Source organism: Abramis brama, assembly GCF_963993115.1.
Source record: "Abramis brama genome assembly, chromosome: 24".
Lineage (NCBI taxonomy): Eukaryota > Metazoa > Chordata > Actinopteri > Cypriniformes > Leuciscidae > Abramis > Abramis brama.
This window is the reverse complement of record NC_139986.1, coordinates 1,955,481-1,977,659: the sequence shown is the minus strand read 5'-3', so window position 1 is coordinate 1,977,659 and position 22,179 is coordinate 1,955,481. Positions and strand designations below refer to the sequence as shown.

General features: G+C 39.5%; 1 protein-coding gene across 2 annotated transcripts in view; it reads right to left on the bottom strand.

Annotated features, from left to right (window-relative positions):
• The window catches only part of piezo2a (piezo-type mechanosensitive ion channel component 2a), a 197,240-nt gene that overhangs the window by 64,830 nt on the left and 110,231 nt on the right, over nucleotides 1–22,179 (bottom strand). For both annotated transcript variants that reach the window (XM_084103452.1, XM_084103453.1), the window contains exons 16-24: nucleotides 22,007–22,155; nucleotides 21,194–21,367; nucleotides 19,337–19,557; nucleotides 15,166–15,326; nucleotides 14,014–14,190; nucleotides 9,849–9,971; nucleotides 8,693–8,893; nucleotides 7,315–7,519; nucleotides 6,162–6,263 (exon numbers count right to left, since the gene is read on the bottom strand). In XM_084103452.1, coding sequence (XP_083959578.1) covers nucleotides 6,162–6,263; nucleotides 7,315–7,519; nucleotides 8,693–8,893; nucleotides 9,849–9,971; nucleotides 14,014–14,190; nucleotides 15,166–15,326; nucleotides 19,337–19,557; nucleotides 21,194–21,367; nucleotides 22,007–22,155 — 1,513 coding nt within the window. The remainder of the gene's footprint in view (nucleotides 1–6,161; nucleotides 6,264–7,314; nucleotides 7,520–8,692; nucleotides 8,894–9,848; nucleotides 9,972–14,013; nucleotides 14,191–15,165; nucleotides 15,327–19,336; nucleotides 19,558–21,193; nucleotides 21,368–22,006; nucleotides 22,156–22,179) is intronic.

The following is a 22,179-nucleotide window of genomic DNA, read 5'->3' as shown; positions in this document are numbered from 1 at the left end:
AACCACAGTTAGACCACAGCAAGAAGTCGTCTACACACAGAACCACAGTTAAACTTCTGCAAGAAGTCGTCTACACACAGAACAACCACAGTTAAACCACAGCAAGAAGTCGTCTACACACAGAACAACCATAGTTAGACCACAGCAAGAAGTCGTCTACACACAGAACCACAGTTAGACCACAGCAAGAAGTCGTCTACACACAGAACCACAGTTAGACCACAGCAAGAAGTCGTCTACACACAGAATCACAGTTAAACTTCTGCAAGAAGTCGTCTACACACAGAACAACCACAGTTAAACCACAGCAAGAAGTCGTCTACACACAGAACAACCATAGTTAGACCACAGCAAGAAGTCGTCTACACATAGAACACCAGTTAAACCACAGCTAGAAGTCGTCTACACACAGAACCACAGTTAGACCACAGCAAGAAGTCGTCTACACACAGAACAACCACAGTTAAACCACAGCAAGAAGTCGTCTACACACAGAACCACAGTTAGACCACAGCAAGAAGTCGTCTACACACAGAACAACCACAGTTAAACCACAGCAAGAAGTCGTCTACACACAGAACCACAGTTAAACCTCAGCAAGAAGTCGTCTACACACAGAACAACCACAGTTAAACCACAGCAAGAAGTCGTCTACAGACAGAACCACAGTTAAACCTCAGCAAGAAGTCGTCTACACACAGAACCACAGTTAGACCACAGCAAGAAGTCGTCTACACAAAGAACCACAGTTAAACTTCAGCAAGAAGTCGTCAACACACAGAACAACCACAGTTAAACCTCAGCAAGAAGTCGTCTACACACAGAATCACAGTTAAACTTCAGCAAGAAGTCGTCTACACACAGAACAACCACAGTTAAACCACAGCAAGAAGTCGTCTACACACAGAACAACCACAGTTAAACCACAGCAAGAAGTCGTCTACACACAGAACCACAGTTAGACCTCAGCAAGAAGTCGTCTACACACAGAACCACAGTTAAACTTCAGCAAGAAGTCGTCTACACACAGAACAACCACAGTTAAACCACAGCAAGAAGTCGTCTACACACAGAACAACCACAGTTAAACCTCAGCAAGAAGTCGTCTACACACAGAATCACAGTTAAACTTCAGCAAGAAGTCGTCTACACACAGAACAACCACAGTTAGACCACAGCAAGAAGTCGTCTACACACAGAACAACCACAGTTAGACCACAGCAAGAAGTCGTCTACACACAGAACCACAGTTAAACCTCAGCAAGAAGTCGTCTACACACAGAATCACAGTTAAACTTCTGCAAGAAGTCGTCTACACACAGAACAACCACAGTTAAACCACAGCAAGAAGTCGTCTACACACAGAACAACCATAGTTAGACCACAGCAAGAAGTCGTCTACACATAGAACACCAGTTAAACCACAGCTAGAAGTCGTCTACACACAGAACAACCACAGTTAGACCACAGCAAGAAGTCGTCTACACACAGAACACCAGTTAAACCACAGCAAGAAGTCGTCTACACACAGAACAACCACAGTTAGACCACAGCAAGAAGTCGTCTACACACAGAACCACAGTTAAACTTCTGCAAGAAGTCGTCTACACACAGAACAACCACAGTTAAACCACAGCAAGAAGTCGTCTACACACAGAACAACCATAGTTAGACCACAGCAAGAAGTCGTCTACACACAGAACCACAGTTAGACCACAGCAAGAAGTCGTCTACACACAGAACCACAGTTAGACCACAGCAAGAAGTCGTCTACACACAGAATCACAGTTAAACTTCTGCAAGAAGTCGTCTACACACAGAACAACCACAGTTAAACCACAGCAAGAAGTCGTCTACACACAGAACAACCATAGTTAGACCACAGCAAGAAGTCGTCTACACATAGAACACCAGTTAAACCACAGCTAGAAGTCGTCTACACACAGAACCACAGTTAGACCACAGCAAGAAGTCGTCTACACACAGAACAACCACAGTTAAACCACAGCAAGAAGTCGTCTACACACAGAACCACAGTTAGACCTCAGCAAGAAGTCGTCTACACACAGAACCACAGTTAAACCACAGCTAGAAGTCGTCTACACACAGAACCACAGTTAGACCACAGCAAGAAGTCGTCTACACACAGAACCACAGTTAAACCACAGCAAGAAGTCGTCTACACACAGAACAACCATAGTTAGACCACAGCAAGAAGTCGTCTACACATAGAACACCAGTTAAACCACAGCTAGAAGTCGTCTACACACAGATTCACAGTTAAACCTCAGCAAGAAGTCGTCTACACACAGAACAACCACAGTTAAACCACAGCAAGAAGTCGTCTACACACAGAACCACAGTTAGACCTCAGCAAGAAGTCGTCTACACACAGAACCACAGTTAAACCACAGCTAGAAGTCGTCTACACACAGAACCACAGTTAGACCACAGCAAGAAGTCGTCTACACACAGAACCACAGTTAAACCACAGCAAGAAGTCGTCTACACACAGAACACCAGTTAAACCACAGCAAGAAGTCGTCTACACACAGAACCACAGTTAAACCACAGCAAGAAGTCGTCTACACACAGAACCACAGTTAAACCACAGCAAGAAGTCGTCTACACACAGAACCACAGTTAGACCACAGCAAGAAGTCATCTACACACAGAACAACCACAGCAAGAAGTCGTCTACACACAGAACCACAGTTAAACCACAGCAAGAAGTCGTCTACACACAGAATCACAGTAAGACCTCAGCAAGAAGTCATCTACACACAGAACAACCACAGCAAGAAGTCGTCTACACACAGAACCACAGTTAAACCACAGCAAGAAGTCGTCTACACACAGAACACCAGTTAAACCACAGCAAGAAGTCGTCTACACACAGAACCACAGTTAAACCACAGCAAGAAGTCGTCTACACACAGAACCACAGTTAGAACACAGCAAGAAGTCGTCTACACACAGAATCACAGTAAGACCTCAGCAAGAAGTCGTCTACACACAGAACACCAGTTAAACCACAGCAAGAAGTCGTCTACACACAGAACACCAGTTAAACCACAGCAAGAAGTCGTCTACACACAGAATCACAGTAAGACCTCAGCAAGAAGTCGTCTACACACAGAACACCAGTTAAACCACAGCAAGAAGTCGTCTACACACAGAACCACAGTTAAACCACAGCAAGAAGTCGTCTACACACAGAATCACAGTAAGACCTCAGCAAGAAGTCGTCTACACACAGAACACCAGTTAAACCACAGCAAGAAGTCGTCTACACACAGAACACCAGTTAAACCACAGCAAGAAGTCGTCTACACACAGAACCACAGTTAAACCACAGCTAGAAGTCGTCTACACACAGAACCACAGTTAGACCACAGCAAGAAGTCGTCTACACACAGAACCACAGTTAGACCACAGCAAGAAGTCGTCTACACACAGAACACCAGTTAAACCACAGCAAGAAGTCGTCTACACACAGAACCACAGTTAAACCACAGCAAGAAGTCGTCTACACACAGAACCACAGTTAAACCACAGCAAGAAGTCGTCTACACACAGAACCACAGTTAGACCACAGCAAGAAGTCATCTACACACAGAATCACAGTAAGACCTCAGCAAGAAGTCATCTACACACAGAACAACCACAGCAAGAAGTCGTCTACACACAGAACCACAGTTAAACCACAGCAAGAAGTCGTCTACACACAGAACACCAGTTAAACCACAGCAAGAAGTCGTCTACACACAGAACCACAGTTAAACCACAGCAAGAAGTCGTCTACACACAGAACCACAGTTAGAACACAGCAAGAAGTCGTCTACACACAGAATCACAGTAAGACCTCAGCAAGAAGTCATCTACACACAGAACAACCACAGCAAGAAGTCGTCTACACACAGAACCACAGTTAAACCACAGCAAGAAGTCGTCTACACACAGAACCACAGTTTAACCACAGCAAGAAGTCGTCTACACACAGAACCACAGTTAGAACACAGCAAGAAGTCGTCTACACACAGAACCACAGTTAGACCACAGCAAGAAGTCGTCTACACACAGAACACCAGTTAAACCACAGCAAGAAGTCGTCTACACACAGAACCACAGTTAAACCACAGCAAGAAGTCGTCTACACACAGAACCACAGTTAGAACACAGCAAGAAGTCGTCTACACACAGAATCACAGTAAGACCTCAGCAAGAAGTCGTCTACACACAGAACAACCACAGTTAAACCACAGCAAGAAGTCGTCTACACACAGAACAACCACAGTTAAACCACAGCAAGAAGTCGTCTACACACAGAACAACCACAGTTAAACCAGAGCAAGAAGTCGTCTACACACAGAACAACCACAGTTAAACCACAGCAAGAAGTCGTCTACACACAGAACCACAGTTAAACCACAGCAAGAAGTCGTCTACACACAGAACACCAGTTAAACCACAGCAAGAAGTCGTCTACACACAGAACAACCACAGTTAAACCACAGCAAGAAGTCGTCTACACACAGAACCACAGTTAAACCACAGCAAGAAGTCGTCTACACACAGAACACCAGTTAAACCACAGCAAGAAGTCGTCTACACACAGAACCACAGTTAAACCTCAGCAAGAAGTCGTCTACACACAGAACCACAGTTAAACCTCAGCAAGAAGTCGTCTACACACAGAACACCAGTTAAACCACAGCAAGAAGTCGTCTACACACAGAACAACCACAGTTAGACCACAGCAAGAAGTCGTCTACACACAGAACACCAGTTAAACCACAGCAAGAAGTCGTCTACACACAGAACCACAGTTAAACCTCAGCAAGAAGTCGTCTACACACAGAACCACAGTTAAACCACAGCAAGAAGTCGTCTACACACAGAACAACCACAGTTAGACCACAGCAAGAAGTCGTCTACACACAGAACCACAGTTAAACCACAGCAAGAAGTCGTCTACACACAGAACACCAGTTAAACCACAGCAAGAAGTCGTCTACACACAGAACCACAGTTAAACCTCAGCAAGAAGTCGTCTACACACAGAACCACAGTTAAACCTCAGCAAGAAGTCGTCTACACACAGAACACCAGTTAAACCACAGCAAGAAGTCGTCTACACACAGAACAACCACAGTTAGACCACAGCAAGAAGTCGTCTACACACAGAACCACAGTTAAACCTCAGCAAGAAGTCGTCTACACACAGAACCACAGTTAAACCACAGCAAGAAGTCGTCTACACACAGAACAACCACAGTTAGACCACAGCAAGAAGTCGTCTACACACAGAACCACAGTTAAACCACAGCAAGAAGTCGTCTACACACAGAACCACAGTTAAACCACAGCTAGAAGTCGTCTACACACAGAACACCAGTTAAACCACAGCAAGAAGTCGTCTACACACAGAACCACAGTTAAACCACAGGTAGGGACAATCTGGTGAATCGAATTTCTATATTTTTTATTTCTAGTCATTTTGTTGTGTATTTTGTATATTTTTTCTTTCAGACAGAAGCTACAAGAGTTTACGTTTAATTAAATGCCAGACACAGTTTATTGTGTAACCAAAATGCCAATTATACCACAAGGAAATAGACACATAAATAAGAACTTTATGCATTATGTGGAACTTTTAATTATAAACAAGCCACTGGGACTCTTATTTTGAAATGACTATGCTTTACTATTCCAAACTGTTATTCGAAAAGATGAGAGAGATAAAATATGCACTCTAGAACATCTACAACATAACAATACAAATACCATAAAGTAAACCTGGTTAAAATTCATCAACAGTAGATCATAAGTTAATTAATGTATCCGCTCCATTGTTAATGTACGGAGCTGCCTGAGATGTAAAAGCTTTAAAAATATATATTTTGTCATCCTCTATTTTTTCCACCGCCATGTCCCTTTAGGGGCTCTGTATGTTAAACACACAACAGCACCACATTTTTACTTTGAAACGTACAGCGCTCATATTTAAATCATCACTTTATTTATTTTTTCAACTTAAAATAAACAAAAATGAGAAATGCTACCTTGGCAACAAGCTGAAATATTTTTATTTTATTTCATTTCAATTAATCAATCAATTTATTTCAACACAGATTTGAGCCGTTAATGTCTTTACTCACACAGCAGGAAGAGTGAGTTGGGTTTGGTGTGGAAGTCGGGGAAGTAGAGCCACTTGATGACGTTGGAGTCCATGCTGGACGACGGGCTTCTCCACGGATAATCTGAACCAAAGCAGACACAGACAGAAATACAGTCATCTTCAAGACCTGAATTTTTTTTTCATTCACAGGAAGTACCAATAAAATTCATCATCATTATTGTGTTAAACTCCTGTTCCTGGTAATCTTGAATCAGAATTAGTTCCTCTTGCAGCATTTCTTCTCTTCTCTGATGACGAGGGCGGGGCTTTAACCTGTCACTCACGTGAGATCAGCCAATAGCAAACCACAATCATCCAATCAATTCCCTACAGACAAAATCAAGCCCCGCCCACATCTGTGCTTGTTCCTGAAGAGTTTCACTCAGATATACGACACAATCAGGGTTTGAAATGAACTTTTTCACTCACCGGCCAATTTGGCTTCTAAATTTTTAAGTTACCGGCCATTTAGAGATTCTACAATAAAAGAAATACAAAAAGAAAAGAAATGAACCAGCTTAACTACGTCACAGCTTATACTGTATATTACTGTATATATATATCCAACTTTATTTTATATATATATATATATACATACATATAATAAAATTTGGATTTCTTACATTCATTTCTTATAACAAAACCTTTTGAACCTTCCTCTTTCATCCTCATTACCAAAAATGTGTTTTAGGAGCACAGATCAATACAGTACAAAGAACACTGATGTTGAACATTGACACAAAAATGTACGATGTTGTAAAATAACAATGTCTTTTCTGTTAACCAAATGCTTAATAATCTTCACTATTGCTTCAATGCAAATGATCAAGCGCGCAGTTAATTGTAGCGTAGTGACGTAAGTAAGTCAGATATGAGCAGATTCTGCGCAATGCCCTGTATTTAATATATCATGATGAGTATTTGTGCTAAATATGTGCAGATTTGTCTTACACAAACTTCCCCAGCAAAGTAAGTAAACATAATAAGTGACACACCAAATTAGCTCGTGATTTAACAGCATTACCCCCCACAGTCGAGTTTTACCCGTGTTTAGTGAGTGTTAATTTCAAACCCTGGGCACAACAGAGAATAAAGGACTGTCTCAGTTAAAGCACACCTGATCACTCACTCACCTGTGCAGGCAGCGGGAGGGATGCCGATGCACATCAGGTACTGGAAGGAAAGCATGAAGGCCAGAAAACAGCAATACTTGGACCAGACGTGAGCGATGGCTTTCCTCCGACGCTGAAACATCACCGCTATCAGACCGAACGCGTGCAGCATGGCATAGAAATCCATCCGCTGGCCAATCACATTCACCGCTAGCAGAAAACAGGTCTGGAGCAGCAACATGCAGACAAGCTTTTCAAATTAGGATAATAATGGGTATCAGTCAAGTCAAGCCACCTTCATTTATATAGAGCTTTTAGTTTTAACAATACAGATTGTTTCAAAGCAGCTTTACAGCGATAATAGGAAATTACAGTAACAGAGATTGTTTTGGCTTTACAGTAGATCTAGAATAAAGTTATTGTCCAGCTAAAGTTAGTTTTGATTGATTCACTTCCGTTGCAAAGATCACTACACACACAAATTAAAATTCAATATCCATCACGTATCCCATCAGATTATCTATTAGAGACCATCCAGGTGGGACGGGATCCTGCATAGTAAATCAGTGTCTGGACAAAACTAAAACTGGCCCCTAAAAGGATGAACATGATTTTGCCAAGTAGGACATGTTGCCGGATCAATCAAACATAAGCCGCGTTTCCATTACCCTTCAAACTGCGCAAATTGAAATTGCGAATTAAAAATACGCCCAATGGAAACACGTCAATTTCGCAAAAACTCCCATATATTGCAAAAAAGTTTTTACGATCGCATGAGGAGGATTTTCAGGCAGTTCAAAAAAGGAATATTTAGCAAAACTGCAATGGATCGCATAACATCGGTTCATGGAAACGGTGTTATTTCGCAATAGTTTTTATCGACATTTAGAAAATGTCGCAAAAGTTTTGTGCAAATCTGTAATGGAAACGCGGTTATAGTCCGAACCCTCAATCTAACCCCCCTAAATGTAAGATTCTATTTCAAATAAATGCTGTTCTTTTGAACTTTCTATTCATCAAAGAATCCTGAAAAATAAAATGCATCAGTTTCCACAAAAACATGAAGCTGTTTTCAACATTGATAATAATCATAAATATTTCTTGAGCATCAAATCATCATATTAGAGTGATTTCTGAAGGATCATGTGACACTGAAGACTGGAGTAATGATGCTGAACATTCAGCTTTGATCACAGGAATAAATTACACTTTACTATATATTCACATAGAAAACAGATGTTTTACCTTTTAATAATATTCTACTGTTTTTGCTGTATTTCTGATTAAATAAACGCAGCCTTGGTGAGCAGAAGAGACTTCTGTCATAAAAAATCTTACCGACCGCAAACTTTTAAAAGGTAGTGTATTTACTCACTGATTAGCATAAAGATGGAATTACCTCAAGACCAAATTTGTAGAAAAAGTAGTTGATGAAATATTTGGCGCAGTTGACGATGCCGTCGTCCAGATGTTGCCGTGTGATGTTGTGAAATATGGTTCTAGTGACTGGAGGCGTGAGGTTGCTTTTCATACGGTAGAAATCCTGGTGACGGTAAATTGTCACCTCAAACGCCAAGAGGGCCAGCATCAGTAAATTATTCTGTGTGGGGGAAAAAAAGGTTAAGGATGTTAAGGACGACTGCAGGTTAAAGGAGAAGTATAGTTTATGCGGAATTACAAAAATACAGCATTTATTCAAAAAAATGTGCAAACCCAAACCTGAGTAGAGACTCTCAATGTTTATATGGTGCCACGTGACAGCCCCATATAGGCTGAGCTATGCAGTCGGTACCGGATACAGAATTGATTAGTTCATCTTTTGAGTCTTCAGGTTCGAGTCATTCGTTCATCACGTGACAAAAGAATGAAATCAGAAAGAATGCTCTTATTTATGTGTCTCAGAAGAATCAGACCCGAAGACTCGAGAGGTGAACTAATCATTTTCTGTGTCCAGTACAGAACCCATAGGATGTTGCGCATGCGCGGTCAACACAAAATAAACGAATCACTCTCTGAGACAACTCGGTAGTCCTGAGTCATATTAAAGATTCGTTCAAAATGAACGAATCGTTCATGACTGACCCATCACTAATTGTTGGTTAAGCACAAACGATGTAGAGTGAAGTACGGTGTACATGAATACACGGGTGATCGATTCACTTCTGATGTGTTTTTGAGTGTGTGTATGTCACAGTGTCTGGTTGGTGTTCCCTGGTTGTCCTCTAGAGGTCTCTCCCCATACCCTCACTACGTCTTCATGAACTGCAATTCCCACAATCCTTTGTCGGCACTTATCACTATCATTGCACTCAGCTGTTCTCACTTACCTTGTCAGTATTTGTGTATTTATACCCTGCCTGTAGTATCATTCGTTCTGGTATCCTTGTATTGTGCCACCCGCTTCTCTGTGTTTCATGCCCGTTTATTTTCTGTGTTTTGGACTGCTATATGGATTTCGATCTTTGCTTGTTACTGGATTATGATACGGATTGCCCTAAATAAAACTGCACTTGGACTATTGCCGTTTCGTGTGCGTGTCGTGACAGTGTACGTACCCTCAGGTTCTCCAGTAATGGGGAGAACTTTCTGAGTCCGATCCAGTTGGCTGGGTCCACGGGTCCGCTGTAGAGAAGAGACTTGGCCATGTCCAACCTCTGCGCCTCGGTGTAGTTATCAGGCTTCGGGAGAGAACCAGACACTGGCTCGTTTACATGCACAACTTCTGTTTCAATCGGACTGAATTCATTCTGATTGATGAATCTGATCGTAGTGTTTACATTAACGCTGAACACGTGATCGGGTCGATGTGCATGTTTATATGTAACAAGCTTCAAATCGGAATATATATTTTGACATGCACACGCTGCACGAATATACAGTTTCCCACTGTTTGCTCATAATAACCATTCTCCTACATCGGTTCTTTATTTGTTTTAAACATCAGACTTGATATTTATCCAGTTCTGGTCATAATTTGGAGACGATTAACATGTGAGCCGTTGTGCCGCTGCTTATATTGATCATGCAGTAAAAATGCCCAAAACGTCGTCTGTGGATGAGAAAAACCAGCACTGGAGGGCCGTTGTCCCGCTCCACTTCACAGACGCAAGGAAAGGAGGATTATAGGATGACGAGACACTCATTTATACAACACTTTATTCATCAGCGCGTCACACATCATTACGCTGTTTCAACGTCATTACGCTATTTCTAGGTCATTACGCTATTTCAATGTCATTACGCTATTTCTACGTCATTATGCTATTTCAACGTCATTACGCTATTTCAACGTCATTACGCTATTTCAGTGTCATTACGCTATTTCTACGTCATTGCACTATTTCAGCGTCATTACGCTATTTCAGCGTCATTACGCTATTTCAACGTCATTACACTATTTCAATGTCATTACACTATTTCTACGTCATTACGCTGTTTCAACGTCATTACGCTATTTCAACGTCATTACGCTATTTCAACGTCATTACGCTATTTCTACGTCATTGCACTATTTCAGCGTCATTACACTATTTCAACGTCATTACGCTATTTCAACGTCATTACGCTATTTCAACGTCATTACGCTATTTCAACGTCATTACACTATTTCTACGTCATTACGCTATTTCTACGTCATTGCGCTATTTCAACGTCATTACGCTATTTCAACGTCATTACGCTATTTCTACGTCATTGCGCTATTTCAGCGTCATTACACTATTTCAACGTCATTACACTATTTCTACGTCATTACGCTATTTCAACGTCATTACACTATTTCTACGTCATTACGCTATTTCAATGTCATTACGCTATTTCAATGTCATTACACTATTTCTACGTCATTGCGCTATTTCAGCGTCATTACGCTATTTCAACGTCATTACGCTATTTCTACGTCATTGCGCTATTTCAGCGTCATTACGCTATTTCAACGTCATTACACTATTTCTACGTCATTACGCTATTTCAACGTCATTACACTATTTCTACGTCATTACGCTATTTCAACGTCATTACGCTATTTCAACGTCATTACGCTATTTCTACGTCATTGCGCTATTTCAGCGTCATTACGCTATTTCAACGTCATTACGCTATTTCAATGTCATTACGCTATTTCAATGTCATTACACTATTTCTACGTCATTGCGCTATTTCAGCGTCATTACGCTATTTCAACGTCATTACGCTATTTCTACGTCATTGCGCTATTTCAGCGTCATTACGCTATTTCAACGTCATTACACTATTTCTACGTCATTACGCTATTTCAACGTCATTACACTATTTCTACGTCATTACGCTATTTCAATGTCATTACGCTATTTCAACGTCATTACGCTATTTCTACGTCATTGCGCTATTTCAACGTCATTACACTATTTCTACGTCATTACGCTATTTCAATGTCATTACGCTATTTCAACGTCATTACGCTATTTCTACGTCATTACGCTATTTCAATGTCATTACGCTATTTCAACGTCATTACACTATTTCTACGTCATTACGCTATTTCAATGTCATTACGCTATTTCAACGTCATTACGCTATTTCTACGTCATTACGCTATTTCAATGTCATTACGCTATTTCAACGTCATTACACTATTTCTACGTCATTACGCTATTTCAATGTCATTACGCTATTTCAACGTCATTACACTATTTCTACGTCATTACGCTATTTCAATGTCATTACGCTATTTCAACGTCATTACGCTATTTCTACGTCATTGCGCTATTTCAGCGTCATTACGCTATTTCAACGTCATTACGCTATTTCAATGTCATTACGCTATTTCAATGTCATTACACTATTTCTACGTCATTGCGCTATTTCAGCGTCATTACGCTATTTCAACGTCATTACGCTATTTCTACGTCATTGCGCTATTTCAGCGTCATTACGCTATTTCAACGTCATTACACTATTTCTACGTCATTACGCTATTTCAACGTCATTACACTATTTCTACGTCATTACGCTATTTCAATGTCATTACGCTATTTCAACGTCATTACGCTATTTCTACGTCATTGCGCTATTTCAACGTCATTACACTATTTCTACGTCATTACGCTATTTCAATGTCATTACGCTATTTCAACGTCATTACGCTATTTCTACGTCATTGCGCTATTTCAGCGTCATTACGCTATTTCAACGTCATTACACTATTTCTACGTCATTACGCTATTTCAACGTCATTACACTATTTCTACGTCATTACGCTATTTCAATGTCATTACGCTATTTCAATGTCATTACGCTATTTCAACGTCATTACGCTATTTCAATGTCATTACACTATTTCTACGTCATTGCGCTATTTCAGCGTCATTACGCTATTTCAACGTCATTACGCTATTTCAATGTCATTACACTATGACGCTATTTCAACGTCATTACACTATTTCAACGTCATTACACTATTTCTACGTCATTACGCTATTTCTACGTCATTGCGCTATTTCAGCGTCATTACGCTATTTCAACGTCATTACGCTATTTCTACGTCATTACGCTATTTTTACGTCATTACGCTATTTCTACGTCTTTACGCTATTTCTACATCATTACGCTATTTCTACATCATTACGCTATTTATAAGTCATTACACTATTTCAACATCATTACACTATTTCAATGTCATTACGACGTCATTACGCTATTTCTACGTCATTACGCTATTTCTACGTCATTACGCTATTTCTGTCATCACGCTATTTGTACGTCATCACGCTATTTCTACGTCATTACACTATTTTTACGTCATTACGCTATTTCAACGTCATTACGCTATTTCTACGTCATTACGCTATTTTTACGTCATTACGCTATTTCTACGTCATTACGCTATTTCTACGTCATTACGCATTACACTATTTCTACGTCATTACGCTATTTCTACGTCATTACGCTATTTCAACATCATTACGCTATTTCTACGTCATTATGCTTTTTTTACATCATTACGCTATTTCTGTCATTGCGTTATTTCTACGTCATTACACTTTCTACGTCATTACGCTATTTCTACATCATTACGCTATTTCAACATCATTACGCTATTTCAACGTCATTACGCTATTTCAACGTCATTAAGCTATTTCAACGTCATTACGCTATTTCTATGTCATTACGCTTTTTTTACATCATTACGCTATTTCTACGTCATTACGCTATTTCAACGCCATTGCGCTATTTCTACATCATTACGCTATTTCTACGTCATTTAGCTATTTCAACGTCATTTAGCTATTTCAACGTCATTACGCTATTTCAACGTCATTACGCTATTTCAACGTCATTACGCTTTTTTTACATCATTACGCTATTTCTACGTCATTACGCTATTTCTATGTCATTACGCTATTTCTACATCATTACGCTATTTCAACGCCATTGCGCTATTTCTACATCATTATGCTATTTCTACGTCATTACGCTATTTCTACGTCATTTAGCTATTTCAACGTCATTACGCTATTTCAAAGTCATTACACTATTTCTACGTCATTGCACATGTGCAGTCCTTTCAGTTTCAGTTTTCAATCCGATCAAGTGTTTACATGTTCTGTCGATCGGATTAGAAAAGGAATAAACAACCCTTTAAATCCAATGGAAATTTAATTATTTGGTTGCATGTAAACGTAGCCAATGAGAATGAGCATTTCCACTTCACGCATGTACTGAGGGGTGCAAGTGTCTCACCATACTGCAGGTTTTTGAGTATGTGGAAGGGTTAATGGAGGTGAGCTGGTACAGCATCTTGCAGACAATGATGACGCAGGTCCACACGGTACACACACTCGACGCCAGCGATCTGAACTGGCTGAACGGCAGAGCGAAGGCCCAGCTCACCAGGAACACGTAGTTAAACAGCGACACCTGAGAACGACACGTTTCTGCTGATGATCAACCCTTTACACACTACAGAATCACCACTGACTAATAAAAACATGTATAAATATATGAATGTACATTTTGTCATTTCTTTTTGAATAAAAAAAATCATAATAAAAAAACAAGAAAGAATAGCATTTACAGCCTGATATCAATAGAAATAGTGAGCTGTAAAGACGGTTAGTGAAAAATCAGAGTGTTCAAGTTTAAGTACAGTAAGTGAAAATATATCTGTGCTAAACTTATTCTTAGCCCCCAACTCACTGGCAAGTGAAATATAACAGGTTATTAGCCAATGGCTAATGATAAACATTATTTAGTCATATATGCGAGTGATTTACTCGCAATATAGAGAGTTGATGATGCAAAACTTGGCAGATGTTGACAGTTGTTGCAGGTTTTTGGCTGGTCTGACATGGTCTACTTGACCAAGGTGGTTCCCGTACATGTTTTAAAGGGATAGTTCACTTTAAAATGAAAATTAGCCCATGATTTACTCACCCTGAAGTCATCCTAGGTGTATATGACATTCTTCTTTCAGACGAATAAAATCAGAGTTATATTAAAAAATATCCTGGCTCTTCCGGCAGACAGTCATACGCATCGACTTGCGCCAAAAGAGTAACACTTGAACTTGACGCACAATGTAAAATATGGATATTTTTCTTACATGAACGCATCACTTCACTTCAGAAGGCCTTTATTAACCCCCTCAGAGCTGTTTCGGGTACTTTTATCATGAATAGATGCGCTTTGATGGACTTCCAAAAACATAAACCCATTGACTCCCATTATAAAGCTTTGAAGAGCCAGGACATTTTTCAATATAACTCTGATTGTGTTCGTCTGAAAGAAGAATGTCATATACACCTAGGATGACTTCAGGGTGAGTAAATCATTTTTATTTCTGGGTGAACTATCCCTTTCAGAGCACTTTTTACACTGCTTTGCGGCGCTCACCTCTTTGACTGAGACCCAGATGATGTAGGAGGAGACGATCTTGATGATGTGGAGCTCCAGGATCCACCAGATGAAGAGCTGAAGCTTCTGCACGTACTCCAGGAACTTCAGGAACAACACCGTCAGACGCTCCACCACCAGATGCCACTTATTCCTCAGCTCTTCACAAGAGAAACAAACATGCATTGTTCAAGATTATGCATAGTGTTAGACGACCCAAAAAAAAAGTAAAAAGTCAAGACCATATGAGTTTTAAAAAGGTTAGTAAATTAATATTAAATATTCAGGATCTGGGGCCGTATTCACAAAGAATTTTAAGGCTAAAAGTAGCTCCTAACTGGCGAATTTAGGAGCAACTCCTAAAAATAATGGGCGTGTCACTCGTAACTTTAGGACTCCTAATTTTTTTGACTGAGAGTAATTCACGAAGCATTTTAGCCCTAAAAGTAGCACCTAAGCCTGGGACAGCTTAAAGAAAGTCGAGAGGACTCCTAACTCACTAAGACCTTCACAAACCGCTTTTTGTGGCATTTCACGTTGCGATGTTTTGAAATGCGTATGCGGCGGCTACAGGAGCGTCCAATCACGAGGGAACAATTTTGCATTGTAGGCATAACTAGGGATGCAATAACGCCACCAACAACAACCAAAACTAGGTTATTCATTGCATGTAAACTAATTGTAACATTTCATTGTGAATCAAATTAAAATGTTATTCTCTTTGCAAACGTAGGCAGAGGCATATAGTGACAGATTAATTCAATAATGTTGCAAAGATATTGCATCAATCCATATGTTTCATTAGGCTACTAGGCTATTTGTTTTGCCTTACTCTTTATTCATTTAGGCTATTTATTCAGTTATTCATCATCTTCCGTCCTTCGCACTACTTGTGTAGCGCACGCATTCTCAGACCTGTCACTCATCATCGTAGGGGAGGTGTTTGGAATCATTCCCGCGTTACAATCATCAGCCAATCAAGGTGGTCACTCCAGTCAAGCTCGTGCATGAGTAATGACGTCATCCATAGCAACGGAGACTCACTCTTAGTTTAGGAGTTGTCATTTTTCTTTACTAAGAGTAGGTCTGAAAGGCGTTGTGAATAACTTTTAAGAGAAAACTCCTAGCTAAAATCTTTTAGTGCGATTTAGGAGTACTCCTAGTGGTAAGATAAAATGCTTTGTGAATACGGCCCCAGGGCTTGACATTAACACCCGCCAATCACCCAAAAGCGTGTGTATTTCAGCAGTCACTCCTACATCTCTTTGGTGGGTTGAATTTTATATATACAGTAATATATATATTTTTCAATTGTAGACTTTTAAAAAGATATAAATAATAATAAATAAATAGATATAATAAATAATAAACTAAGCGCAATATAGTGTTGTCAAAAATATAGATTTTTGATACATATCGATACTGAAATATCAAAATAGATAAACGATACCAGCTGTTCTTTCTCATCTCTCCGACAGTGAGTTACACACAACCCCGCCTCTCCTCACTCACTCGATTAATTTGAATGAATATTGTTGCTGTTACAGAGCTTGTATTTCACCATGGGATTGTGCATATTGCGCATAATTTCACTAATTCCCCGCAGATTTAGTGCTCACAACCAAAGTACACGCACATAAAGCCATCTCTCAGAACTAAATCTATCTATCTATCTATCTATCTATCTATCTATCTATCTATATTAAAGCTTCAGAAGTAATTCAGTCAAGAGCAGTGAGTGATTTTTGCATAAGGATGAAGTGTAACGACGAATTATTATTTTTTCCGAAGTGTTGACAAATTAGTGTTAACTAATAATTGTTATAAACTGGAACTACCAACAAAATATTAGTGCATTCCTGGAACTGGGCGTCGTTACACTACATCCTTATGATCGCTTTCTGCAGGACTTTCACGGGCTTTTCCCAAATCCCTGAAGTGACGTCGACGTCCGGGTTAGCGGTAGCATGAGCCGTCAGGCAAGTGTTATTTAAATAAACTCCTGATGTACTTACAAACTTTCCAATGCCTGGTTTTATGAGTACAGAACCTATTTGTACTACTGTAGAAGTTTGGTCCATTCTGGGCATTATTAGTGCGGTAATTTACCAGATACAGCCTTGGATCCATTAGCGCCTGCACTAAGCCATCCGGCTGATATCTCTAAATAAGCTCTAACTTTAATAATGTTCAACCAAGGGAAAAGAGGCTTCTGGGGGGTGTTTGGCTCGAGGTCATGGTGCAAAGGACCCTAGCTTGATTTACTCCGAACCATCCCTTTAAATTTAAAGAAGAGAGGCTATTAGACTTCAACATTAAACAACAAAAATATTGAACGACAAAAACTGACGGGAAAGTACATAGTGCATAGTATAAGTGCAAAGTGTATAATGAATGCATCATTTGGGAAACATCTTGAGTAGTTATTGATAACTAAAACTGTTTTTTTATTATTTTCATTAACTAAAATCAAGCTGAAATAAAATTAAATTTTAATATTAGATGAAAACTTAGAAACGTAAAAAATGGTGCTAAAATTTTTTTTTTAAAAAGCTGAATAGAAATATATATAAAAAAAATGAAATTAAAAAGCACTCAAATTAAAAAGAAAATATTAATAAATACTACAATAGTATAAAATAACACCAGTAAAGTAATGCAGGTCTGCACTGTGCTTCACATGTGCAGAAAACAGCACATCCACCAGACGTGTGTGTGAAGGCGAGGGATGTCTTTCAGCTGTCAGCTGTTTCCAGGACTATCAGGAAAATAATGTCCCTGTACACAGCAACACTCACAGAGCCATCCGTCAACATTACGACACAGGAGCCGAGCTCAGACATCTCAGGGAGCTCCACAAAACAGCCAATAATGGGTAAAATATTTCCAATCTCGAAACGGTCATAAAACACCGACACCCGTGGATGAATCACAGCGACATGCTTTTGACGTGTTTATGAAATACATAAAGCACAAGTGTTTGAGTAACTACACTTTAGAAAGCCAAAGTTTGACCTGTTGTGGAATGTGTAACTCCACACACAGAAACACAGCTGCTACACACTAAATAATAATAATGCACACAAAAAGAAACCGCACAAAAGAATAAAAACATAAATTAGCTCTCAAAACTCCTTTTGAATATAGAGAGAAATGTTTGGAAATCAAATGCTTATTTCCCTTTCTGAAGTATATAGTCTTTATTCAGTCCAGTTATAAGCAGGAATTTAATACGCCGGTGTGAAAGACAGCACATCGGCTCTTCCTTAGGCCCGACTGTAAAAGTGTTTACACATTAAACAAGTCTAGACATATTTATAAACCCGCTCTGTTTACTCTGTCCTGCCCCGTCAGGCCAATAAAAGCCTCTTCCAGTTGTATTGCTACAGTGAGAGCAAACAATATAAATTCAGATTTTTATAGTGCGTTTCATTCAAGCCAGGATATAAAGTATTATTTGGTCTTGTAATTTAATTTAATATGTTTAAAGGGCACCATCTGCAGGGATATGCTCTGGTTTCACTGCATTATGTTAAATGAACATGAATATCTATAAAAGATTTATTTTCTTATTTTAAAGAGCTCTTTCACAAAGTCTTGTTTTTGATCTCTACTTGAACAGGTTTTCATTCTTGAATGTTGATTATTTTCCTCATATCCTCCATTGTTGCGGCTCCTCTCTTCCCAGTCTGTCAGTAACGCTCTGTTCACTTCCTGTCTCTATGAAGCCCCTCCTTCTGAAAAGCACACTGTGCTCTGATTGGTCGGCTGGAGCAGTGTGTTGTGATTGGTCGAGCGCTTCGAGTGTGTTTGGGAAATGTCCCGCCCCTTACCATAACCGCCAGTTTAACACACTACTAACTAACTCAACCAGGCCCCGCCCCTTTATTCTGCATATTAATTATTATAATGAGGAATATTGTGACATGTTCGTTCCGGAAGAAACTCAAGACTACAATGGAGGCGTTTCAGGAGTTCAGAAACACTGACACTGATATAGAGAAGAACTGGAGCTTTTTAATGCTCAAACTGCAACATTACACACTAAAGAAAGAGGAACATGGGATTTTTTTTTTTTTTTTTTTTTTTTAAAGTACGGATCTCTAACTGGTCACTAATGCTGTGTAACATGACCTGATGGTAAACTGCACTTCCGCGAAGGTCAAACTACCTGATCCCTGGTCTGGCACCGGATCCGGCATCATCTGGCAGGTGTAGCTTTCAGGAATGACGTGCGGCTCAGACTTCTCCTCCTCCTCATCCATTTGTTTGAGATCATCCTCCTCTTTCTCCAGGTCTACTGTCTCCTCGTCCTCCGCTTGGCTCACGGCGGAGCCGAGCGTGGGTTTGACCATGGAGATATCCGCCAGACTGCCGTCCAGATGCACCAGCCTGAAAATCAAGGACAATCATCTGTTTAATCGTGAATGATGAAACTATGCACTGATTCAATCATTTTTACACAATTAAAAACAAAAAAGCTGAGAGAAAAAAGTATTGAACAGTATTTTTGTGTGTGTGCAACTGATCAATCAGAAATAAAGACTGAAAACAAAGACAGAATTCATAAATTATATTTATATTATCATTATTTTATTTTGATTATGATAATATGTATTATATTATGATTATATTACCATTAATAAAAATGATAATACATCATTTTGATATTATTAGATTATTAAACCCTCCAGAATAATAGCAATACTAAGAAACTATTATTATTATTATATTATAATTTACAATAATATTATAAATAATTAAGCACATATTGATAATTTTCACAGCATTAAGTGGTAACACTTTATTTTACAGTGTCCTTGTTACGTTACATGTACTTATCATAGTAATAACAGTAAATTATGCAAAATTACAAGCAACTAACCCTCAACCAAACCCTAATCCTACCCTAACCCTATAGTAAGTGCATGTAGTTATTTAATATTACTCAGTACTTAAATATATAATTACACTGTAACAATGACACCTTAAAATAAAGTGTAACCCATTAAACTAAATCATATAGGCCTTTTGTATTATAATTTTTAAAATATACAATGCTACGTAAAACATTAGTTACATAAAAAACTGACATGAAAAAGTGACATATAAAAACATAATTAAATAATTAATGCATGTATTTGTATGACAATTAATTGTAACATAATTGTGACAGGCCTAATGATGATGCTCAAACATGCACATTATCAGAAGATCTGTTTTTCAGCAACTCATTGACCCCTAAAATATGACGCTAAAGCTTCCAGCGTCACAGGAATGCTTTAAAAGCAACATTGTTAATTTCCTGGAGTCTGAGTCCAGATCTCAGTCCAACTGGGAATGTGTTGCTGGACTTGAAAACGGCTGTCAACTCACAATCTCCAGTCTGAGCTTGAGCAGCTCTGGAAAGAAGAGCGGGAACACGACTGCAGCGGCCAGACGTGCACAAAATGTTAAAAAAATGATTTAATATTCCTCATTTGCATAATTCATATGCAGAATAAAGGGGCGGGGCCTGGTTGAGTTAGTTAGTAGTGTGTTAAACTGGCGGTTATGGTAAGGGGCGGGACATTTCCCAAACACACTCGAAGCGCTCGACCAATCACAACACACCGCTCCAGCCGACCAATCAGAGCACAGTGTGTTTTTCAGAGGGCGGAGCTTCATAGAGACAGGAACTAAACAGGGGTGTGTTTCCCGAAAGCATCGTTAGCCAACTATTGTCGCAAGTTTTGTCGTTATCAGCAGTTCAACGAGTCTGTGTTTCCCGAAACCATCGTTCTAACGAACATTCGCAAACAGCATCGCAGAGTTGTGTGTGTGAGCGACAGATCTCCTGTGGTTAGAAGCAGAGTTTCTAGTTTGCATGACATGTGGACTCAATACATCCTGATCTTGAGCAAAATAAGCAAGCTGACATTCAGTGCAACCTGTGTCTTTTATCTAGAATACATACAAATGTCATTTACGCCCCGATAGACGCCCATCCAACACTTTAACTTTGTGACGTGAACGAGCGCGACTGTACCTGGAGATCGTGCTCTTCTGTTTGTCGGCCACAGATTTGATGTCGGTGAGCTCCAGGAACCGCTCGTGGAAGTAGTGCAGATGTAGGATACAGACCAGCAGGAACGAAGTGGGAATGAAGATGCGAGTGAACAGAGCCGGAACCGAGAACTTCTCCAGACCGAGATCTTCCAGCCTGCGCAGACCACGAGCTCAGTTATCACACCACAATCTGACATATCGTAAATACATCAGACCATGCATCATCATTGCACAAATATTAGTCCATGTACAGTCAAACCAAAAATGATGCAGACACCAGATATAATTTTTTATATGTTTTTTACTAGTGTGTGCAGAACACTATAGTTCATTTCTGTAAGTGAGGAAAGCAAAATAAAGTAAACTGTGACATATTATACCCAATAATTCTTCATACAGCGACTACCAGTAACATTTATACACATGTGGGACCAAAAATGATTCGGACACTTTGAGCTGATCATGTTTTGCTGAAGTGTGTTTTCTTTAATTGCTAATGCTCTTTTTACACACAGACTGAACACAATGAAGCATTGCTTGGTGATTGGTTGAGCTAAACTGGTATTATCTAATTGTGTAGTTAAATTTAACAGCTGACAGATATTCAACATAATTCATGTGTGAGACAGTCTAACAGAAGGACAGACAAAACCAGTCAAATATCAACTGAGTTCTGCTCATATTTATTACCATTCTCTAAACTATAGCGAATAAACTGTGATGATGTGAGAAATGTTGAAGGTGTCTCTGAATAAATGTGTGTTTGACTGTAGAAGAAGTCTTAAATGCATACTTCTCTCTGCTCATGCCAGTCATGTTGGACCACACGTGTATGGAGGACTCGAACTGGAAAGTGTAGACCAGAATAAGCACCAGCATGGTGTAAACCACCACTGACATCCAGAAGTACTTCAGCATCCATCGCCACCTCTCATAGTGCAACTGCAACAAGAGTCGCACAATACA